The sequence below is a fragment of the Vespa mandarinia genome, chromosome 15, assembly GCF_050613455.1.
Source record: "Vespa mandarinia isolate Hongniang chromosome 15, ASM5061345v1, whole genome shotgun sequence".
NCBI lineage: Eukaryota > Metazoa > Arthropoda > Insecta > Hymenoptera > Vespidae > Vespa > Vespa mandarinia.
The window spans coordinates 3,066,635-3,092,141 of record NC_140824.1 but is presented as its reverse complement, the minus strand read 5'-3'; the positions used below and the strand labels follow the sequence as shown (position 1 = coordinate 3,092,141).

Sequence of the window (25,507 nt, the reverse complement as noted above, 5' to 3'; positions counted from 1 at the left end):
TTTTTTCTTTTTTTTCTCTTTTTCTTTTTTCTCCTTTTTTTTTCTGCCACACCCTAGATGATCATTTTTATTATAATTCTTGTAATATACATTTGGGCGCGACTTCACAGAACCCGTAACAAAGTTTTCCTTTTATTTATTCGTTATAATCCAATTTAATAGTCTATTGTGTGTTTATTTAAACGAAACATTTAATATTCATTTAATGATAATTTGGATTAATTCGAATGTTTCACGTCACTTGAATCGCGTCATCTAGCGTTAGAAAAATAGACATTATTTTGAACAAGACAAACGGATATATTGAGAATCTTTAGGAAGGGGTTAATACTTAACTGAGCATGCGCTAACTAAAACGCTCAGAAAGATACGGTGCGGATTTAGAGTTCGTAACTTTAAGCGAGCACCTTCTCTCAAAAGAGAGTCTTTCACAAACTTCCATTTGATTCATAACCAAAGGTAAGTGTATTTCGATCTTTTACATCGCTTATTTCTTAATAATATTCTTTTCTTTCTTTCTCTTTCTTTCGTTGATGATACACGAACGATATAACGATTTGTCTTTTATAAAAATAAGATATATTGATTTGAAATAATACTTCGTGTTGGAACTTCAATTGAGATCTTTCACTTTTTCTTTTTTTTTTTCTCTTAATTCTTATATATATATATATATATATATATATATATATATATATATATCTTTTTCTTTTATTTTTATTCCATTATTAAATATTTGCAAAGATCGAATTCTCGAAAGAATAATTTTATTTAAGAAACGATTGAGATTTTCCGAATAAACTTTGTATTTATTTATTTATTTGTTCATTTATTGTATTTATTTTATTTAGAAAGAATGATCTTAAGATCGTGTCGTTCGAAATCTATGTCACAGATTCTTACGCGACATGTTTCTGGTGGCGGCTAAGTTTCTAAATATATCGTCGTCAACGCGTCGTGGGGTTCAAAATATTTTCTCATTAGATTTTCCATCGTGGCAAATGGTCCCAACGATTTACTAGTTAAATCTTTAGTACTCCAGTGAAGAAAAAGTTTAACTAAGAGGAGTGATAGTTACTTTGAGAAGAGTGAATTTATCGTTCTATTCGAACATAGTGATATTTTGGCATTCGTAGAAAGAAACTAAGTAGTGGAAGGGGGAGTGAAAGGAATGACGAAAGAATGAACATTTTTGGCACGATGACAGTAAGCACATAGTATCTATGAATGCGTGTTTCTAAGAAAACTATATGATTTTTTAAATGGAAAATTTCAAAGAAGAATCCATTTTGAAACGTATTTTCTATTCGATTGTACGTGAGTTTATTCAAAAAAAAAAAAAAAAATTTCCCAATTTCACTTATATCCATTAAAAAAAGTATAATGAAGAAAGCTAATGTCTTGTATCTCTAGTGGAAAATTTTCTTAATTAAATTATTCGTATTCCTTTGTGTACAAAAAATCAGCTGATCGTTTAAAACATCGTCGGTAACGTCAGATTCGAATTCAAATAATGATACTAATAATCGAAATATAATAATAAATAAATATATATATATACATATACATTTAATAATAATAATAATAATAATGATAATAATAATAATAATAATAATAATAATAATCGAAATCGATGATATAAATTTTTTTCTATTGTTTCAAATCTGTCTCGTGGTCGTCTCGTTAAAAACGAAATGCCACCGTCAAGAAACGATATATCGATTTTGAAGACAGAGTTTCATTAGGGATGTAAACTTCGTATAAATAAGCAGACTCAATATTGGACGATGGATATAAATATTTACATGTTGAGCGAGATGCAGTTGCTTGATGCCTTTTCGTTAGTTTACTTAACGTCAGACGATTAAGTGCGCTCTTTCCCTTCGTATTCTTGCACAAGTCAGAAAATCTTGAAATTTGGAATGTCATGAGATACGTTTTCCCAATTATTTATTTTATTTTCATTTGTCTTGATATTATTTCTCTTAGAAAAATTCGAGGATGCAGTTGGTGTACATTCTTTTGATATTCGTTACCAATGTTCTGGGTTTTTCAAAACAAATCGCCGTAGGTAAGACAAATTTCTTTTATCTTTTTATACTTATATATATATATATATCTCAATTAAGTAATAAAAAATCTATGATTATAATAAAAATAATATACGATATGATATATATGAGATTGTATTTTGATTTTCATCAAATTATATAATCATCGTATAAAAGAAATATTATTTCTTGTTATCATCATCCATACATCATATCGTATATTGTATTAATTTTAATATATTTCCTTGTTTATGGTAAAATTTTAAAGAAAAGATAAAAAAAAAAGAAAAAAAAAAAAATAAATAAATAAATAAAACACATACGCATAGGCTTTTTCGATGATGACGAAATGATTAGACTTGCCTTCGAATCATCGATAAAATCGATCAATCATGAATATTGGGATATTCATTTGATATCAAATATCGAAGAAATAAATCAAGATGCATTCGATGTTAATGGTAAAGGTAATTATCTATATTTACAAAAGATATGAATGATGAATTTAGTAATAGCTCAAAACAATTCCTTGAACGTTTAGTATGTACGATGATTAGTACGGGTGTGGCTGCGATATTTGGTCCACAAGATAAATTCATAGCTGAACATGTGCAGAGCATATGTGATACGATAGAAATGCCACATATCGCAGTTAGATGGGATCCTCAAGAAATGCGTGGGAAAACTGTGAATCTTTATCCACACGCAAATACATTGTCCTTGGTACGTCCTATCATTTCTCTTTATAATTCATTTTCTCTTTTGTGTTTTATATTTCTTTCTTTTTTCTTTTTTTTTTTTTCTTTTTCTTTTTTTAACCAACTAATCGAAAAAAAGGAAAATATATTTCCAGGCATATCAAACATTGATACGTGAATTAGATTGGCAAGAGATGATAATATTGTTCGAAAATACTGAAAGCTTGTTAAGAATAAAACCATTGTTAGAACTTCGTAATACAGGAATTGATATATTTTTGTATCATTTAGGAAGTGGTCCGAATTATAGGTAAATCATTTTTATCATTATATTATACATTATGTCCTTCGAGACAATTAGCATGAACACGATTCTACAGTGTGGCGTCGAATCCTGTACAGGAATGTAATGCAAGAGATCAAGGAAACCGAAATGGAGAACATCGTGATCGATTGTTCAATTCAGATATTAGAGGAGGTCTTAAAACAGGCTCAACAAGTTGGTATAATGTCGGATCAATATCAAGTGATAGTTACTTCATTGGTGAGAGATTCTTTTTTGTTTTTTTATTTATTTATTTATTTATTTATTTATTTTTTTTTTAACAAGAAATCAATTAATCAGAATTCATTAAACACTTTTAGGATTTACAAACGCTCGATTTAGAACCCTATAGTTATTCCGGCGTGAACTTCACTGGTTTTCGTTTAATCAATCCAGAAGATCCAACAATGACAGAGATATTTGAGAAACACAAAGATGATTGGAATTTATCCAGACCAGAAGAGCTTCGACTCGAGCCAGCTTTAATGTACGATGCCGTTCAACTTTTTGCACAAACTTTGAAGCAATTAATTGGTACTACAAATTGGAACGTAAAAGAGCTACCTTGCAATGGTTCAATGAGCTGGGAACATGGAAGCACTTTTTTGAATTTTATGCGTGTGGTAGGACCTATTCGAATATCTCGAAATATTCTCTGATAAAATAAAGACAATTTTCTTTCTACTTTTTTTCTTTTTCTTTCTTTCTTTTTTTTTTTTTTTTACAAGAACTTTTTACAGAAGAACTTAAGAAAAATATATTTATGATTTTTATTTCCTATCGAAATATACAAATTGAATATATTCCGTCAATTATACACGACATATATATATATATATATATATATATATATATATAATTTTTTTTTTTTATGTAATTTAAGAAAATTTTATACATATATTCTGTTAATCAGATTCAGAAATTTATTGGATATTAATGACTGATTAATTTGCAGACTGAAATGAGAGGATTAACTGGATTAATATGGTTCGATACTACCGGATTTCGAAGTAACTTTCAATTGGATATTGTACAACTGCAACGAAAAGGATTAACAACAATTGGAGTTTGGAATAGTACACGTGTAAATGGAATTGAATGGACGCCAGACATAAGTTCAACGAAAACTGAAGCTGAATTGAGTTTACAGAATAGAACATTTTTAGTACTTATATCTATGGTAAACGTTTTGATATTTTGATTTAATTTTTTCTTTTTTTTTTTTTTTTTTTTTATAAATAAATCTTTCACGATAACAATATACTTGAATCATTTAATATTTCAGACAAAACCATATGGAATGGTAAAGGAATCTGCTGCAATGTTATCTGGCAATGAACGATACGAAGGATTTGGAATCGACATTATTCAAGAACTTAGTAAATCATTAGGCTTTAATTATACATTTGAAGTTCAAACAGATAGCGTTTATGGTTCATATATCAACAAAACAGGGAAATGGTCAGGAATGATAGGGAAAATAATAGCGGGGGTAAGTTAGACAATTAAACGTTGTAAATAAGTAATACGTAAATTAAAAATATTAAACAGTATTGTTAAAGAAAGAAAGAGAAAAAAAAAAGAAAAGAAAAGAATATATATATATATTTTTCTCATGTCGCGTGTAATAAATAGAAATTATTTATTAAGACAATTTATTCGATCGTAAAGATTAATCAATTAAATTGTTAAATCCTTTTTATAGCGTGCGGATTTGGCGATTACCGATCTAACGATAACTTCTGATCGTGAAAGTGCCGTTGATTTTACAATGCCATTCATGAACTTAGGTAAGATATAACAATAATAAATTATTTTCACGAGAGATGAATAAAATAAATAACAATTAATAATTAATTATAAATTGTATTTTCTTCATGACTATGACATCATTACATAGGTATAAGTATATTATTTAAAAAGCCAACGAAAGCAACGCCCAGTCTCTTCTCGTTTCTCTCGCCATTTTCTAACGACGTTTGGTTATGCTTGTTGGCGTCGTATATCTTCGTGTCAGTGCTATTCTCCGTGATCGGTAGATTGTGTCCAGCGGAATGGAACAATCCTTATCCTTGCATCGAAGAACCCGAGGAGTTGGAGAACCAGTTCACGTTGAAGAATTCCTTTTGGTTTACCATTGGAAGCATAATGCAACAAGGTTCCGATCTAGCACCTATGTGAGTCGATCGATCTATCTGTAGATTTAATAAAATTTCAAAAAATAATAAAAGAAAAAAATAATAATGATAAGAGGAAATCAAAGAGAGAGAGAGAGAGAGAGAGAGAGAGAGAGAGAGAGAGAGAGAAAAAACAGGAACAAAATTCTCACTAACATTATCTTCGATCTTTTTCTTTTATCTTTTTAGAGGATTTTCAACAAGAATGATGGCAGGATGCTGGTGGTTTTTTTGTTTGATCATAGTCTCTTCTTACACGGCAAATTTAGCTGCTTGCTTGGCTATAGCTGTTAACATACCATCATTTACCAACGTCGAGGAACTGGCGAAACAGAAGGTGATAAAATATGGTGCAAAGAGCGGCGGATCGACCTTCGAATTTTTCAAAGTAAGTATCAAATCCGATGATCCTTTCGATATTTTAAGAGATAAGGAAAAAACGTGGGGGAGGGGGAGGAAAAAAAGAAGAATTTATTTCGTCTACGATTAAGTGATATTACACGTATTCTATAGCAATCCATAGAGGAAACCATGTTGCGAGTATAAAAGTAAGATTAAGGTTAAATGAATTAGATAGAATCCCTTTTGCTAGATATGATTTTCTGCTTCCCTTGCTTAATTCTAGTTAAAATCCTTTTGACGAGTATTAATTAGAATTATCCTGATAAAAAAAAAAAAAGAACAAAATAAAAAAAGCTTCAAAGCTTGTAGAATTAGTTTTTGCCCGCTTAATTAAATCAATAAGAACAATTTTTGATTTAGTTACTTTAGCTGTTTTTCAATATTTTACACGTATAATTGAAACCCGATAATTAATATAATCGCTAGTTTTATATTATTTTTTTGTTTTTTCCAAATGCAAACACACTAATGAACATTGGAATGGTACATACCAACGTAAACGAACGAAACTTACAATTAGTTTGCCCTTTTTTGAGTGAATGTAGGGAGATGGGAGTCGGGGAAAAAGGGAAAAAAAAGAACAAAGGAAAAAAGAAAACCAAAAAAAAAAAAAAGAATAAATTATTTTTTTTTGTTTTCAATCGCTTCTCATAGTTCTCCGCAGGAAAGAGAAACATACCTGTTAATGCTATAAATCCTCTGGCCCAAACAATCATCGCTTACTAATTCGTCAAGATGCCATTACATTCGAGTTAGGTAACAGGCAAATGAAACTTAGAAACGGTCATTCTAATTCAGCTCTTTGAAAGAATTATGCCAATTCCAAGGAGGCCTCCTACCAGACGTACAAGGATATGTACAACTACATGATGAGTAACGACGACGTATTGACCAAGGACAACGAAGAGGGATTATTAAAGGTCCTGCACGAGAATTATGCCTTTTTAATGGAGTCCAGTTCGATCGAGTACATCATTCAAAGGGAGTGTAACGTTACGAAAGTTGGTGGTTTATTGGATCAAAAGGGTTATGGGATTGCCATGAGAAAGGGTAAATCACGCATATACTTATAGATCATAATTTTTAAAAATTAAGAAATTTATAATTCATTTTTATAGATTCATCTTATCGTCATCAATTAAATACGGCAATATTAAAATTACAAGAGAGTGGTAGAATAACCGAATTAAAAAAGAAATGGTGGACCCAAAAGCGTGGCGGTGGAAAGTGCGAAGTAAATATCATAATAAAATGATTATTTTTCAAAGGAAATCGATTTATTTATCGTTAATTGATATTATAGGAAGGCGCACCACCAAGTTCGGCGGAAGAATTAAATTTGAATCACGTGGGTGGTGTATTCTTAGTTCTTTTCGTTGGTATTGGATTTTCTTTTGTCTTCACGTTATTCGAGCTCATTTGGGAAGTTGCTGTTAAATCGATAAAAGAAAATGTAAGTAATAAAAATATCAACGTTGTATATCCCGTTTATCGTTTAACCGAACAAATTGTATTTGCTTTTTCTTTTTTTCTTATTTTTTCTTTTTTTCTTTTTTTTCCCTTTTTAGCTTTCTTTCAAGGAAGAAATGCTGGAGGAGATAAAGTTCGTGGTGAAGTGTACCAGTGAAACTAAATCAGTTAGAGAGAGGAAAAATTCATCGCACAGAAGCGGAGAAGATAGTACGGAGGATTGCAGTCCTCCTTATGGATTTGTACCAACTGTAATTACAACCTCACCCGACGATGACAATTGAAAACTTTCGATAATTCGAGCTCCTCGATCGTTTTAAAAAATATCGACGAAATTAATTAATATTTGTTGGATGAAATGATTGAGTAAATAAAACAATTCAATCTATTTGAATTCTTAGTAAACTCCTTAGAAATAGATATATATATATATATATATATATATATATATATAAATATAAATATAAATATATATGAGATAATAGAATGGCGACGAAAATTTAAATGATTAGCAATCGCTAATAAAATTTTAATTAAGAATGAAAATCACGATTCTGCTCTACTTTTGATTAATGTTGATGCGTCAGCAATATATATATATATATATATATATATATATATATATATTTATATCATATATCATATATATATATATATACAAACGTGTATAAATAATATTGAATTTTATAATGAGACTTGCATAACTACGAAATTATGTTCTTTGGCATGAACATATTCATTTATTTTATTTCCTATTTCCTGACCTAAATAAAACTCCCTCTAACTATAGGTAGTCTATAAGAAAACAGTTGTGCAGCAGCCATACGATAGCACGGATGCTATTTAGTCGAAGTAAATTCGTTTTAAGTGTCTCTTACAAATTTTCATTCTCTTTCGATCGTTAATTAAAAGTAATATTGTGATGTTTTAAAATTAATGAGGATTAATTATCGGACTCTTATATGTGGTATCGTTAAAAAGAGGTTTGTTGAAATATTTCTCATTAATTATAATATATAATAAATTTTATTTAATGATAAATTGAGTTTTAATCGTTAAAATTTTCAAGATATTTTATTAAAGTGATTGTTAATTAATTTTATTAACATAATATATTTAAATTTTTCATTGAAAATAATATATCATAAATCAGATAATAAATAATTTGAATTCTATTAAAATGAAGATAAAAAAAACAATTGCTGAATCTATGTCACGAGCTGTGCTCGTAGTTAAACCTCGCTGGCGCAGTAAATATCGAGGTGTCTAATTATATCATATGTACCTAAGTGTGTCAATACATTATAATGTGAAAATGTGCAATGTTAACCTAAAGAAAACGAATAAATAAATAAGTTAATTAATTAATTAATTAATTAATTTAATTTAGAAATCGTTCGAAAAGTAAAATTAATGAAATAAATTGTCTTTTCTAATGAAATTTCATTGGTATTTCAATGTCGTAATGGTAATAATAGAAAAAACATATATATATATAAATAATAAATAAATAAAAATAAACGATTTTATTACGTTTACAGAATGATAAAAAAAATGCTTCTCACATATGTCGTCCTGTTTTTATTACCTTCCATTCATGGATTCCCAAGAAACGTCCCAATTGGTAAGTAAACGAAAAAATGACGAAACATTAAAAAAAAATTAAATAAATAAAAATATGATATATTTATTATAATACTATAGGGGTTCTACTTGATGGCAATGAAATGATCGAGAAAGCATTTGAATTTTCGATACAAAATGTTAATACAAATGCTCAAATATCTAGGGACGTTAAAAGCTTAACATTAAAATTGGAAAGGATCGATGTTGATACATTCGAAGCAGCACAGAAAAGTGAGCCTAGAAATAGAAATAATTTTCTATTAATATAATTTTGAATTGGATCAAACGCATTTTTCGTTACATTTATAACATCACTTTTTTATTTGACAAATTAAAAATTATCTACAAATAAAAATCATAATTATCTATAAATAAAAATGCGTTAATATTTTTAAAATATATATCTATATATATATATATATACTTCTTTTTTTTTTTTAATCGAAAGCTTTTTATCAAATGAGAAATTTTTTTCTAAAATTACAATTCGATCAATCAAATTGAAATTTTATTTCGACAGCGTGTGAACTTTTAGAAAGTGGTGTAGCCGGTTTATTCGGGCCGCGAGACAAATCTGCATCGTATTTCGTTCAAAGTATGTGCGATGCTATGGATTTGCCATATATTACCACCAGATGGGATCCTGAACAAATTCGAGGAAATGCAATTAATTTATATCCTCATCCGGAAATACTCTCGACGGTAGACAAAATATTTAAATCACTTCGATTAACACGTTTATAATAATTTTTTCGTACATTTAATTACAATATTATCTCGTTTAGGTTTATTATAATATAATCAAGGATTTCAAATGGAAGGAATATGCAATTTTGTATGACGATACGGAGAGCTTGTTACGTTTTCAACGTGTATTGGAGCTTCAAGAGATAAATGGTTACGAGATAACGATTTATCATTTGGGCCATGGTCCAGATTATAGGTAAAATGTTTGAAATTTTCAAAAGAAAAAAAAAAAAAAAAAAAAAAGGAAAAAAAATATGATTCAACCATACTTATCAACGTCGATTATTATACAGGGACATCTTACAAACAGTAAAAATGTCCGATGTGATCAATATTGTGATAGATTGTTCTTATGAAATTCTACCTACGGTTCTTCGACACGCACAACAAGTAGGTTTAATGTTGCAAAAGTATAACATACTCGTAACAAATCTGGACTTTCAAACGTTGGATCTGGAACCATATAAATATTCCGGTGTAAACGTGACGGGTGTTAGAATGATAAATCCAAACGATCCTTATCTCTTGGAGATCTTCGAGACCTTTTATCTCGATTGGAACTTAACAGAACCCTCGAAATTAACGATTGAAGCTGCATTGACGTTCGACGCTGTGCAACTTTTTGCAAGAGGCATGGCACTTTTGGATGATAGCGTAACAGGCCATTTAAAACAATTGACTTGTAACGAATCTGATAGCTGGGAGTTTGGCAATAGTTTGAGCAATTTTATTCGAGCCGTAAGTTGTTCTCTTTTTCTTTTTCTTCTTTTTTTTTATCTTTTTTCTTTGTTTTTTATTTTTTTTCTTTTTTTTTTTTTCAAGGAATATTGTACGTTTCAACAATGTAAAATTAGTTTTCTATTTATTCAGGAAAGTATACATGGTTTAAGTGGACCAGTGAGATTCGATACAGCTGGATATCGTAGTGATTTTCGATTAGAGATCGTCAGTCTTAATATAAAAGGATTGAATAAAGTTGGTGATTGGCGTAGCTCGAATGGTATTTCATGGATAACAAAATCAGGTTTTCCAATCAATGAGATAAAATCATTGCACGATAAACATTTCATCGTATTGATATCTTTGGTATATTATTATTTACAATGTTTTACAAGATATGAATTAACGTTCTAGCGATTATATTAATACTATTGACCAAAGAAAAATATTTTTTCAGACCAATCCATATGGAATGTTTAAAGAATCACCTGACTTGAGAACAGGTAACGATCGTTATGAAGGTTTTGCAATCGACATAATCGATGAAATGAGCAAAATATTAGGATTTAATTATACCTTCGAGGTACAAGAGGATAATGTTTATGGTTCATTGCAAAAAGCAACAGGAGAATGGAATGGGATGATTAAAAAAATTAGAGACGGTGTAAGTTTAATAATCTTATGATTTTATAAATTATTCTTTATTTTATATGTATATATATATATATATATATATATATATATATATATATATATATACATACATACATATATATGTATATATATTAGGTGGACCGGAAAGTAATGTCGCTTTTTAAAATTAAATTCAAACAAATAAATTTTTAACAAGTTTTTGTTTTTAATCACAATCAAATATCGACATGCGCAGAAACGACATTACTTTCCGGTTCACCTAATATATTATTTAGAGAGAGAGAGAGAGAGAGAGAGAGAGAGAGAGAGAGAGAGAGAGAATAAATCAGTATAGTGTATAGCTAGTGCTGCTATCTGAATTGCTATCGGTAAGGAAGCAATCTTACTATGTACTTCTATGTATCTTAGTCGGTACAGAGATCAATTGTTATAATAATTTCTATAAAAATTATTATAATACAAATATTAATGCAATTAATTAAGATAGATTTTCTTTTTAGAGAGCAGATTTAGCGATTACCGATTTAACGATTACTTCCGAAAGAGAAAGTGCAGTTGATTTCACGACACCCTTTATGAATTTAGGTAAGATCGTATGATTTAATGAAATATTAAATTGAACTGAATTGAAATGAATAAAATATTATTATTATTTCTTAGGTATAAGTGTATTGTATAGAGAACCAACGCAAGCACCACCAAGTTGGAGTTCATTTCTTTTACCATTCTCTTATGAAGTCTGGGGTTATCTTATTGGTTCTTGGGTAATCGTGAGTTTGGTATTGTTTATTAATGGGAGAATAAGTGCAGTCGAATGGACTAATCGATATCCCTGTATAACCGAACCAGAAGAATTAGAAACTCCTTATACTATGATAGACACTCCTTTTTTCATAATTGCCAGTTTGGTGAATGGTGCATCAGATTTTGCTCCGGGGTAAGTTAACAAACTATACTTCTTATATAAAAATAAAAAGTTTTCTTTTCTTGTTATATATTTATCTAAGGTAAAGAGCTTATATCTTTCTATAAAGCTTTTTCTTCCTATAATATACACACATACACACGTTATACATAACTATACATCAAAACTTTCGATTAATGGATACCTGCACGTGACAGAACATTCTCGCGAAGGAACGGGAGCTTCTTTAACCCATTTTTGGCTATTCTAAAAGTAAGTCCAAGTTAAAATAATTCTTTTTGGTTCTGTCACGGATCGATGTGATAAATTTGACGTGTCAACTGCGACTTATCGTTTTTCTTATTTATCGTTTGATTTTTTTTTTCTTTTTTATTATTTATGACAATCCGCTGAGAAAGTTTTCTTTTTTTTTTCTTTTTTTCTTTTTTTCTTTTTTATACAAATAAATAATACAAAACTTAGACAGATATCGAATGACATTCTTTCTTTTTTTTTTGCTTAAGCAAACAGCAGTTCTTCGAGTAAAATCGATCGATTAACATTCTCTCTCTCTCTCTCTCTCTCTCTCTCTCTTTCTCTCTTTCTCTTCCTCTTTCTATTTTTCCTTTTTTCAGTTCTTTTTTTCTCTCTCTCTTTTTTAGGAGTATTTCAACGAGAACGTTAGGTACAGCATGGTGGTGCTTTTGTCTGATCATGAATTCCACTTACACCGCCAATCTAGCGGCTGCTTTATCCACCAAGCCTACGGTATGGCCCTTTAAGCAAGCAGACGAGTTGCCCTATCAGAACACGATCAAATACGGGGCGAAGAGGGACGGTTCTACCATCTCGTTTTTCAAGGTGAGAAAATTTTCTTACATCCGTTCGAGGTTAACTGTTAAAAGAAAGAAAATAAGAGGTAAGATCGATCGAACGATTATGAATTAATCGTTATAATCTACTTCGGAGAACGCAAATTTCTTTATCTTTATATCTGATTTATGTACATACGTCTTATAAGTTTTATCGATTCGACTAAAAAAAAAAAAAAAAAAAAAAGGATGAAAAGAAAAAAAGAAAAGAAGAAAGAAAAATTTATATTAGAATGAAATTCATTAAGTTAAATTGTTCGAAGATCTTCACATAAGATATCGACTTTTTAATTGGTTGATATTACATTCTTGAAAAGATATCTCGAGTTTGTTTAGAATTTCAGTTACTACAATGTAATTGTTTTAATATTCGTGTTAATTACTTGACGATATTATCTTGGTGTCTAATTAATGTTTAGAAAAATTTTATCGTTAGGATTTTAGCGTGAAATTTATTTAGAAATGTCACTTCAAGATTTTCGTCCGAACGTTTTTTTTCTTTCTTTTTTTTTTTTTTTTTGAGAAAAGAATACCTCAAGTTTCTTTACGTTTTAGTTGTTAAAACGTAACTAAAGTACGCAATACTCATTTATCCTTTAGAACCTTCGGCAGAGAATATTATAAATTTCTCTTTAATTTTAACATACATATTTAATTTATTTAACAAATTTTATTAATCCCTATCACTATAAGGATTACATTTTTATAATGATATTTCGTATCTGTTTATAAATTTATCTTTAAAATGCAATTGTTTACGGGCTTTCGTAGAATACAATTACAATAGATATTAATATCTCGAAACAAATTGATTGCAATTTGAAATCCATCGTATCAAGACGGCAACGTACGAGCCTTACAAACTCATGTATGATTACATGATGGAACATGCGAACGAAGTATTGACGAATAACAACGAAGATGGTCTGAAAAAAGTGCAACAAGAGGATTATGCTTTCTTCATGGAATCCTCATCGATAGAATACTTCACACAGAGGAATTGCAACGTCACACAAGTTGGAGCCCTTTTAGATGCCAAGGGTTATGGTATAGCCATGAGAAAAGGTATTTATATGAAATACATAAATGAACATAAATACGTATAAATGTCATGAAACTTCAATATGACGAATAAATACTGAATGTTTTAAAAATAGACGGATCATATTTTATGATCGCAAAAAAAAAAAAGAAATAAAATAAAATCTATCAAATTTAAGCTCACGATCGTATTAAAATAATATACTTAGTCGTAAAAATTTCATTCTTACATTAGGATATAGTTTGTGTTCTTAAATATTGTATTCGAATTGAAACACCCGGTATATGTTCGATTCTCAAGGAATTTTTTTTTTTGAAGTTCAAACAAAGAAAAAAAAATAAACACAGAGAAAAAAAAGTGAAAAAGAAAGAAAAAAGAATGAAAGAAAGACAACGTAGGGTGGAAGAAATATAAGCTGTCCTTGCAGATATATATTATCGGAACCAGCTAAGCGGTGCGATACTGAAGCTGAAGGAGTCTGGTATGATAACCGAACTCCAAGATAAATGGTGGAGGCAAAAAAGGGGAGGGGATAAGTGCAGCGTAAGTACTTCGAACCAGTTCAGGATTAAATTCGATCATATAGCGTCATATGATTCTCGATTGCTCTGATTAATAATACCTGTTGATGGTATATACATATATATGAGCCGTTTATTTTGAAAGTGGCCTAACTCCATTTGTCAATTTTTTCCGATTGCTATAATTACATGTACAACTTTATCTTATTTATCAGTAAAGCATTTCAGGTTGCTTATATTCCGACCAAATACGATAATTCTTGACACATAAGTTTTCAGAGTTAGTTCAATAATTTAACCGTTTATTTTGAAAGTGGCCTAACTCCATTTATACTTAAATCAATGAATGAAAATGAAAATTTTAAAGTCCTGAATTTATTACCACGTCGGGGTAAATCAAGAAAGTTCGAAAATATTGTATTGACACCACTGTATAAAAATATCAGACAAATTACAACAGCAAAATTATTCTTCATTTTTCCTTTTTTTTTTTATAATAACAATAACGTCGACGAGAACGAATTGCCATTATCGTTAACAATGAATTCTTATTGAAAACATCATTATCGCAATTTGCACTTAATGATTACACAGAGACATATGTACTTATAATTATGAAAGTGGTCTAAGTCATATATTTCTTGTTTCGAGATATTTATAGAATTGCGTTTGAACGACTTAAAAAATATTTTTATATTATGCGACATTTTAATTTATAATTTCCTTAGTCTTGATTAATGGAAATTTGTTATAAATATGAAATTTTGTATGAATTTCGTACGAAAATGTTGTTTTTAATGCTCTAATTGACTTAGACCATTTTCAAAATTAATTGAATGTTCTATAAATGACTTAAAGCAATAAAGAACTATGAGTTTTATGTGAAACAATAACATTAATGAAATAATTCATGAACATTTATTAATTATTTTTAAAAAGTTATCCATTTTTTTCATTTTTTCTAGTTTTTATGATTCTTAAAATGTTCCTGATAAATTGGAGGAATGTATGGTAGTAAACACATGATATCTTTATGTTTTTCTTCCGTTACTGGTTTAGGGGTGGTGTATAATGGAAGTAATTTAATATTTTCGTATATTTTTGGTCTTCCTCTTTTAGGTGAAAGATCCAAAACGTGGAATTTAGAATCATCTAAAGAAGTTTTATAGAACATTTTATAAGGTTCATTTTTCAAGAATCTCATCCATTGAATTTTCCATAGTATTCGCTGGAATTCTATTTTGCTTTTTTCTGGTCCTCTGCAAGACAGTTCCTAGCTCGTTCGGCAATTTGTAAATGTACATCATGACTTTCTCTAAGATGTAATTTCTCTTCCTCATTATTGCATGCTTCGATTTTTCCATTCAATAAATCGCATTGTTGGCATGTGTCTTTTCGAGGAGCATGGAAATTTAAGTTAAATTCAGTATTAAATATTTTCCTGTAAATCCATTCCTTAACAAAGGATTGGTTGTTTTCCTCACATTTCTCTACATATGGGCTATACATTTTACGAATATCTAGGTCAGGACTCAAATATTTTCGACCAGGAGTGTGACGAGCTCTGGTGTAATGGCTCTCATATGCAGGGAAACTTAAAATATGTTCTCGTACAGCTTTTATCTTAATTTTATCTGTTTTTCGTGAAATTCCAGGCATCTTAAACCGGAATGAAATGGCGCTTCCATTATCATTTATTTTACCAGCTTACTATGTAGTTCAGAAAAGCGTCGAAGAGGGCCACGCGCCATTTTCAAGTTATGTTCATATGTAATTTCTTCAAATTTGGGACTTAGACCACTCTCATAATTAACACTAAATAAATTCCGTATAACGTTGAAATTACATCCACTACCTAAAGGTTCATTTTTGAAGATATCGTAAAAGTTACATTAAATAGATATAGTTTAAGATAATGTGGATGTAAAATAAATGACAAACTCATTATTTTGAAATTTTTACTTAGAACACTTTTATAATTATGGGCACATTTTTGCCAGGCGCGTATTTGCTTCCATAGTCTATATCGATAGCTTTCGCTGGATGCATATGTATGTCCATAGTATTCACAGTGTTAATGGTACCAGCACAACACGGTTTGCCTAATCGCGGTGATTCCCATGATAGTAGAAAATGTATATATAGTGAAAGTTGTTGAGTATGTGCCTATTGAGTATATGACTACAAACTATAAATGATTATACCGACTATAAATGACTATACTGACGATACTGAATATACTGACTATAAATGACTAAAAGGACTATAAATGACTATACTGACTGTAAAAGACTAAAAATGACTATAAGGGCTGTAAATGACTATAAATAACTATACGGTCTATAAATGACTATAAGGACTATAAGGACTATAAATGACTATACTGACTGTAAGGACTATAAATGACTATAAATGGCTAATGGGACTATATATGACTATAAATGACTATACTGACTATAAATGACTATAAATGACTATACTGACTATAAATGACTATACTGACTATACTGACTATAAATGACTATAAATGACTATAAGGACTATAAATGACTATAATGACTATAAGGACTATAAATGACTATACTGACTATAATGACTATAAATGACTATACTGACTATAATGACTATAAATGACTATAAATGACTATACTGGCTACTGCCTATATGACTATATTAGAAATGGGGGAACGGGAAACGGCTTTAGCCCCACCCCCCGCATGGTTAGCACCGCCCCCAATAGGTTTAGCCCCGCCCCCTGCATGGTTAGCCCCGCCCCCAATAGGTTTAGCCCCGCCTCCTGGGTAGTTAGCCACGCCCCCAGCAGGTTTAGCCCCGCCTCCTGGGTAGTTAGCCCCGCCCCCAGCAGGTTTAGCCCCGCCTCCTGGGAAGTTAGCCCCGCCCCCAGCAGGTTTAGCCCCGCCTCCTGGGTAGTTAGCCCCGCCCCCAGCAGGTTTAGCCCCGCCTCCTGGGTAGTTAGCCCCGCCCCCAGCAGGTTTAGCCCCGCCTCCTGGGTAGTTAGCCCCGCCCCCAGCAGGTTTAGCCCCGCCTCCTGGGTAGTTAGCCCCGCCTCCTGGGTAGTTAGCCCCGCCTACTGGGTAGTTAGCCCCGCCCCCAGCAGGTTTAGCCCCGCCTCCTGGGTAGTTAGCCCCGCCTCCTGGGAAGTTAGCCCCGCCCCCATCAGGAATAGCCCCGCCTCCTGGGTCGTTAGGCCCGCCTACCTGCGCAGTGGGGCTCTGCGCAGATCCCCGCCTACCTGCGCAGACAGCCACTGCGCAGATTCCCCGCCTACCTGCGCAGACAGCCACTGCGCAGATACCCCGCCTACCTGCGCAGTGGGGGACTGCGCTGATCCCCGCCTACCTGCGCAGACACCACTGCGCAGATTCTCCGCCTACCTGCGCAGTGGGGTACTGCGCAGATCCCCGCCTACCTGCGCAGACAACACTGCGCAGATTCTCCGCCTACCTGCGCAGTGGGGGACTGCGCTGATCCCCGCCTACCTGCGCAGACACCACTGCGCAGATTCTCCGCCTACCTGCGCAGTGGGGTACTGCGCAGATCCCCGCCTACCTGCGCAGACAACACTGCGCAGATTCCCCGCCTACCTGCGCAGAGGGGCTCTGCGCAGATCCCCGCCTACCTGCGCAGTGGGGTACCGCGCAAATCTCCGCCTACCTGCGCAGATATCACTGCGCAGATTCCCCGCCTACCTGCGCAGTGGGGCATTGCGCATATCCCCGCCTACCTGCGCCGACAGCCACTGCGCAGTTTTCACGCCTACCTGCGCAGAGGGGCACTGCGCAGATTCCCCGCCTACCTGTGCAGACACCATTGCGCAGATTCCCCGCCTACATCAATGACATCAATGAATGAAAATGATAATTTTAAATTATTATCACGTCGGGATAGATCACGAAAGTTTGAAAATATTGTATTGACACCACTGTATAAAAATATCAGATAAATTACAATAGCAAAATTCAAGGGCATAATTAACGTATTACGATATATACCACCGGAACATCATGATTTCTTCAAATTCCTTTCACACACACAAAATCTAGATGAGTAGTAAATTGTTTTGTAATAAATTTATGTTTGTTATTTTGTACGTTATGTTGTGAAAAAATGTTTTGAATCGCATAAATTATGTTTTCGAAGTGTTTTAAAGATATGTAAAATAAATTGAGTATTGTTTTTGTCATTTTGAAGCATCTTAAATTATGTTGAATGGACTTGGGCACCTTCAAATTTTATAATGAATCTAATTGTTAATTTTGAAAGTGGTGTAACTCCATTCTTGATAAGAAAATGCAAATTATTCACTTAATAATTTCCACTATTTTAATAGGAACTATAACTTTAACACCCTTAGATAAACTTAAGTAGTATGACTCATTAGTATCCTATACGTATATATTTAAATTCACTGAAACGCAAATCCTTAAATATCTCGATTTGATGATAAATGGAGTTAGGCCACTGTCAAAATAAACGGCTCATATATATATATATATATACACTAATCCTTTAACTTATAAAATATCATGTTGCAAAAGAATTCTTATTAGTTCTGAAATGTATCATAATCAATGATCAAAAAGAAATTCTTTCTTTTGTCTCCAGGAAAAACCGACTGTGGCGGCCGAGTCATTGAATTTCGAGGACGTTGGTGGTGTATTTATGGTACTCACAATTGGTCTCAGTTTATCCTGGTTAGGTACAATATGGTCATTATTATGGCATATACGAAATATTTCCGTTACCGAAAATGTGAGTTTCAATCCTTCATTAAGTTTCATTAAATTATCATTATATATATTTTCCATATTAATTATAATTTTACCATTAAATAATTCTTTATCATTTATATAAAATATTATTATAATATAATTCGTTACATTGACATTTTTTTATATAGGTTTCTTTCAAGGACGAGCTAATAGATGAATTGAAGTTTTTAGTAAGGTGTAGCGGTACGAAAATAGTTAAAAGAAGAAAGAAATCATCGATCTCAACGGAGATAGATACGAAAAAGTTAAGTCCTTAAATTTGATCGAGAAAGAAGAGAGGAGGGAGAGAGGTGGGAGAGGGCGGTGGAGAAGAGGGGAGGGACTAATAAACACCTATTATTAGAGAGGAACCTTCTAGATTTCAGACCACCCATGTGAATGAAGGTTATTTATGATATAATAGATAATTTTTTTGGTAGATGAAAGAAAATCACTTTTGGTTATAACGAATGATTCTGATGAGACGATGGGTATTATTATTTTAATATCGCATTATTCACCTGCCTAATTTCGAGATTAGAAAGGTTTTAGAAAAAATTACAAACTTATAGAATAGTCATAAGCATATGCGACTAATGGTACTCTTGATCCATATATGTATATCGCGAAAGAATATCACGAAATTAGTACTAATAATGGTGAACGGCGCTTTAATAAGCATTAGGTGTAACAACCTTCTGTCATAAAAGGGCCGCCGCCAAAGGGTATCTCGGTGTAACGAAATTGCTTGCTCGTAAATATATGTTCGATGGACAGGCGAAACACACGATGTGCGTGCGCGAGCGCGCACGTTGACCTTAATGAAGCTACTTTCTGGCATAGGGAAAAGAAAGAGAGAGAGAGAGAGAGAAAGAGAGAGAGAGAGAAAGAGAGAGAGAGAGAGAGAAAGAGAAAGAGAAAGGGAAAAAAAAGAAGGACTAAAAGATCGGCGCGGCCTTTCAAAAGACCGAGAATGATCGTTTAAAGATCATCTACGTAAATTCTTCTTTGTTTTTTTTTTTACGAATTATGAATAAAACTTATTCTGTTTCGATATCGACGCAAATTCAAGAGAAATAAATTTTTTACTTATACCGATTTCTTTTTTTTTTTGTTTTTTTTTTGTTTTTTTTTTTTTTTTATATGTACGTAAGAACGAGTGCTTCTCATTTGGAAAATAACGTGTTACATTTTTATTAGAAAAATCGAATGAGCGAGTGAAATCAATTTATTATAATTCGAATGAAATATTACTATCTAGAACAATAATGCATTTTTCAATATTGCAGAACTATTGTAACCGTAAAAAAAAAATCATAATTATTAGAATAACGTTAACTGAAAGATTGCTTTTCTTTCATTCGATAAAACATTACTTTCTTCGTTCTTTTATTTTCTGCTTCTTTTGTTTCTCTTTTTCTTTTTTTTTATGCTTTTTTTTAAGTACCTGTAGAATCAACATATGCGACATGAAAATGAAGATCGATGATTTTAGTATCAATAAAATTTGATAATAGTAAAAAGAAAATGATTACGTTCATTTTCGTTTTTCCACGTATAAATTCTAATTCTCGTTAATTTAATTTTTTTTCTTTTCTTTTTCTTCTCTCTCTCTCTCTCTCTCTCTCTCTCTCTCTCTCTTTTTCGTCGTCTCTTCGAATTAATTTGGAATCAAAAATAAGAAGGACGAAGAAGAAGATTAACAGGGAGGAAAAAGTAAAAAAAGATAAGAAAGACGACGGTAGTCATAGGGAAAAATTGTACGACGAGTAGCAAGTAGGTAGAAGCCATAAATGAAGGAATTTAACGAAGCCCATGGCAGTTCATTTTCTACTAGCGATAACTAACTCGATTCATTCGTGGAAAATAAAATTTAAAGGTTCGTTAAATTCTCGGGTTTACGATCGTACGACATCATGCGAGATTAAAAAGTCATCTTGGTAGTGTTAAGAAAAGCAATGTGTCTTTATCATACGAGTTCTTCGATTCTCGCAAATGTTTGACGTCATTACGACGTGACGTCGTCGTAAACGTAGCGACGTCATGCAAAATACATGCACTGAGAGAAATATAAAAAAAAAAAAAATGAAAAAAAAAAAAGAAAAGAAGAAAGTCTCAAAAGAGATCTCGCGTGTTTTCTTACGATGACACGCGTGCTTTCTCTCTCTCTCTCCCTCTCTCTCTCTCTCTCTCTCTCTCTCTCTTTCTCTTATTTCTTATTTCTTATTTCACGAATGAGATTTCTCGTCATCAAGCCTTTTTCATTTTATATAAAATATTTGCTATCGCACATAAATGATCTTCCCCCTCTTCTTTACCACTCCCTACATACATATACCTCATGCTCCTCACTATCCTCGGCCCATTATTTCCTCCTTGCGAATAATCAAATCGAACATTACATCCAACGTTACACTTTAACGTCGCACTTTTACACGCATCTCGGAGAATCGTAAAATTTTACAAGCTAACTCGAAGAATGTCTGTATGCGTGTATGCTATTTCGTGTATACGTTCGATTCGATCGACCGATCTTGAAAATAAGAAGCGGATAAGAAAAAGGAAATATTCGAGTATTTATTTAATCAAAGATAAATGCAATTAAATGAAATGATTACGAATGAAAATAATAACGAAAATATTTTCATGTCCGATTTTATTCCTTTTTTTTTTTTTTTACTAATAAATGATACTATACATTGATGTAATTTTCATGCAAATGAGAGAAGAAAAGAAAGGAAAAGGAAAAAGAAAAAAGAAAATATGTTATAGATACGTTAGGATATTTTTTTTTTTTTCAAAAAAATTCGAATTATTGATCTTATACATTTTGTTAAATGTTAGAGGCGCCTCTCAGTCGAATAACATTGTGGGTGGGAAAAGCATACTTTCTCGAGATAGTATTAAAAGACCATTAAACGAGTGGACATGACATATGGCTTTGTGCGTATGCACATCTCACGGTGATTCTTGTCTCCGAAGCTACTTTACTTAAGAACGAGGGAGAGAAAGGAGAGAGAGAGAGAGAGAGAGAGAGAAAGAAGAAGAAAGCGATTCACTCGAGTAGCTCCTTACTTACTTAAGGCTTTTGGTTCGGCTTTACAAATACTCCATACCAACCAATAAATGATAATAAAATTTTTTGAAATCTTTGCATTTTTATTATACTTCTTACTCTCCTTTCGTTATAAATTCAATTATTTTCGATTGGCCAATTAATGCGATCATTTTTTCTTTTTTTTTTTTTTTCTTTATACATTTATCTAATTATTTATTTAATAGGATAGAATAAACGATATATTTGCAATATCTGTGAGCAGATATTGATTTAAAAATAATAAAAGAGGTATCGTTGATATTGAACAAATATCATTATTATTATTATTATTATTATTATTATTATTTTACTTGAATGTAAAAATTTTCTTGAAATAAAAAATGTTCTTTCTTTTTTTTCTTTCTTTCCGATATAAAATCGTGCAAAAGTTCGTACTGTGATAATAATGATATGCTCCTGATAATAATTTCATTCGAATTGTATCCATTGAATTTGAAAGATCGATTTAAACGAACGACATCTTTCTCTATCTTTTTCTCCTTTTTTTTCGGAAAGTTTGTTTTTTTTTTTTTCCTTAACAAGCGTCGAAAGCTCCCTCGTGAAATTACAAGAGCGTTACTTGGCCACTTGGTTAAATTATTTCCAAGCGAAGACATTAACATTGTTGCAACAGGTACTATTTCATCGGACGCGTTCGTTCGGGCAACGATTTATAGTCCCTCGCCCGTTAGAAGTCGGAGCTCGGGCGGTATAGGCTCGAAGATTTAAGGCCGGTACACTCGTCGTCGTTCTTGGTGTGCATCGTCGCGACCAACAAGTCACAATGAATTTCTAGAGACGAGAGAAGATATACCAAGTAGTTACTCGTGTATCATCGTTAAGGGCGATGACAAAGGCAAGGAGAAATGTAAAATTAGCTCAAAGCTTCGCTTTGTTAAATCGACCGATGAAAATCACTCGAGAAATTTTACATTCGAGTATTTTCTAACGATCATACAAATTTTAATAATTAAATCGTTTATATCGAGACTTCAGTCTTAAAAAAAAAATATATATATATATATATATATATATATATATATATATTACCTTCTTCTTCTGTTTTCTTTTTTTTTTTACTTTTGATTATCTATAAAAAAAAAAAAAGGATTGAAGAAAAGAAGAAAAAAGCAAAAATTTACATATCCTTTCCAAAGACGATTTTCAATTGCAATAAAATAAATTTATTTATATTTATTTTAATATATCGAAGCAAGTGTTCGTCATTCGTAATAAAGGAAAAAGAAAATGTAAGTATAATAAGTAGGAAATAAAGATAAAATAAATTCTCTTTTAAAATGAACGAACAATAATAATAATAATAGACATTAGAAACATTTATATTGCAATAAGAGAAAAAGAAAAAAGACCTTATAAGGCGGTTAATTAACATTCCTCTTGTAATATATTCAACGATATAAATCAATTCAAGGATGAATCATTATCATTCCATATAATTTGTCATAAATAGCGGGAACCTTTTGGTAAGACTTTGGATAAAATATGAAAGGAAGGAAGAAAGGAAAGCTTCGTTCGACAATCTCAAAGATTCTCCGACGTTTAAAGATGCGGGTAATCACGCAGAAAAAGAAAAGAAATAGAAAAGAAAAGAGATGAAGAGAAAAGAAAAGGAAAACGATTCAAGAAGGTTCGTCTGCTCTTAAAAGAGAGGTAACAGAGTAGTATATCATGAATATGTTAACTCAACAGTTTCTATCGTGTTCGTGTGTGGTGTCTGAGTATATCAGAGAGATTGGAGAATCGATTAAGAAATTACAGAGTGCTCGATCTCTCTGGACGACTTTAAATCTCAACAAGAAGGTCTGTAGTAATAGTAATAGTAGTAGTAATAGTAGTAGTAGTAGTAGTAATAGTAGTAGTAACGATTCGAGTTTTGAAGGACAGCTACGAACGGAAGATAAAGGAGAATGGATGAAGAAAATTGCATTTCTAGACGTTCGAGGTCATCGGTTAGTTGGATACTCGTTAAACTTATGGGAGTCAAAGGAATGAGATTTTCTAGGTTAGGGATTGATAAATATGATGCTAATAGCTATTATCGTTTCTCGAGCCTATCTCAAATGGCTATTCAAGATTGGTATGCGAGAGTCCAGTATCCCTTCTTTCAAGATGTGCCTCACAAACGTCATAAAATAGCCTAGCGAAAGATAACAGCCGGTAGGTACAAAGGAGAATCTCCTTTTTCTTCTTATTCCTCTTTTTCCTCTTCTTCTTCTTCTTCTTTTTCTAAAAAGAAATAAAGAGAGAGAGAGAGAGAGAGAATGTTTGTGAATTACGCGAACACAGCAGCCACCTGTCTTCTGCCTTGGTAGATTTGAAACTCTAAAGATATTGCGAGCTCTAGAAGTTGCAAGCTCGACGTCTAGCTTTACGATCGTTCTTCTTCGACGGAAACTACGAAGGAGTTTATGACTCATGGGGAGTATTCTTCAAGCATGCCGATCGATGATCATGATAGTCGTTCATTATCGATTTTATTAGCTTGGAGAATAATTAATGATCAAGATGGTCAATGACGAAGCAAATGACAAAAAGTTTTATCTTTAACTTTCCAAGCACGATTATTTACCTATAGGTCGATGTTTATCGATCGTACTTGTTTTTTTTTTACATATACATATATACATACATATATATATATATATATATATATACATAAATACATATATGTTTTTTTTTCTATTGTTTATTTTTCTTTTTTTCTTTTCTTTTTCGTAGCATCCTTTCACGGTACTCAAGCACGAAATCCTTCCTCGAGGAGTTCTACGAAAAGTACGTTCAAGAGGGAACGTAGATTTCAAAGAGTGACGCGTCGACGCGTCTCGCGAGAGCAAAGCGACAGATCCTGAAAGCTAAAGGAAGATTAAGTGCCGACTACGAGCGGACAATGCGACGTGTACGTCGGGAAGCCGTGGAGTAGCGCGTTCGAGGACACCTTGTCACGAAAACGTTCTCGTCTCTGTCTCTTCCTTCGAGGTCGAATAAATCGATCGCTAGGAGAGAAGTAAGAGTTCTCCTTACCACTTTTTCTCCTTACAATATTTTCTCCGTTTACTCGATCGATCAAATAAAATAAAGTGTCTTCTTCGTCTTGAACGAGTAAATATCTTTCTGAACGGTGTAATACATATGTGTGATAATAAATACGAGTATACTTATCAATGAAAATTATCGTATCCATTCGTATAAACAGTTATACATTCGACTTATCAATATATATATATATATATATATATATATATATATATATATGTATATTCTACGATAATTCATTGATAAAATTATTTAAACGATATAACATTGATTTAAGTTTTCATTCTGATATATCTCGTTGTATATATAAAAATGTAATTTTTTGCTTTAAGAATTGATATCTATCCGATATCAATGGACCATTCTTATCAATGA

At 31.9% G+C, this 25,507-nt stretch overlaps 2 protein-coding genes across 10 annotated transcripts; both read left to right on the top strand.

Annotated features, from left to right (window-relative positions):
• The first annotated feature begins 344 nt into the window (after nt 1–344).
• On the top strand, nt 345–7,523 carry LOC118444575 (glutamate receptor ionotropic, kainate 2-like). Of its 6 annotated transcripts, none has more exons than XM_085661617.1 (16): nt 345–459; nt 1,990–2,071; nt 2,381–2,518; nt 2,593–2,774; nt 2,905–3,059; nt 3,152–3,293; nt 3,395–3,697; nt 4,030–4,254; nt 4,360–4,566; nt 4,780–4,864; nt 4,975–5,251; nt 5,441–5,639; nt 6,463–6,703; nt 6,772–6,887; nt 6,957–7,106; nt 7,222–7,523. In XM_085661617.1, exons 2-16 carry the CDS (start codon nt 2,002–2,004, stop codon nt 7,405–7,407), a joined length of 2,676 nt encoding a protein of 891 aa, XP_085517743.1. In that variant the 5' UTR covers nt 345–459; nt 1,990–2,001; the 3' UTR covers nt 7,408–7,523. The 6 variants fall into 6 exon arrangements, with proteins under 6 accessions (XP_085517743.1, XP_085517742.1, XP_085517744.1 ...); XM_085661616.1 differs by lacking the exon at nt 345–459 and adding an exon at nt 856–1,206; XM_085661615.1 differs by lacking the exon at nt 345–459 and adding an exon at nt 1,268–1,313 and having other exon boundaries at nt 6,481–6,703.
• Nucleotides 7,524–7,838: 315 nt separating this feature from the next.
• Nucleotides 7,839–25,299, top strand: LOC146872516 (glutamate receptor ionotropic, kainate 2-like). Of its 4 annotated transcripts, XM_085661582.1 has the most exons (16): nt 7,845–8,106; nt 8,665–8,747; nt 8,828–8,980; nt 9,270–9,451; nt 9,535–9,692; nt 9,790–10,234; nt 10,367–10,582; nt 10,674–10,880; nt 11,371–11,455; nt 11,531–11,807; nt 12,437–12,635; nt 13,486–13,711; nt 14,116–14,231; nt 18,836–18,982; nt 19,131–19,246; nt 24,818–25,299. In XM_085661582.1, the coding sequence occupies exons 1-16, from the start codon at nt 8,060–8,062 to the stop codon at nt 24,891–24,893; spliced, it is 2,733 nt and encodes a 910-aa protein (XP_085517708.1). In that variant the 5' UTR covers nt 7,845–8,059; the 3' UTR covers nt 24,894–25,299. The 4 variants fall into 4 exon arrangements, with proteins under 4 accessions (XP_085517711.1, XP_085517710.1, XP_085517708.1 ...); XM_085661583.1 differs by lacking the exon at nt 24,818–25,299 and having other exon boundaries at nt 7,851–8,106; nt 19,131–22,131; XM_085661584.1 differs by lacking the exons at nt 14,116–14,231; nt 18,836–18,982; nt 19,131–19,246; nt 24,818–25,299 and adding an exon at nt 14,007–14,091 and having other exon boundaries at nt 7,841–8,106.
• Nucleotides 25,300–25,507: the final 208 nt, after the last annotated feature.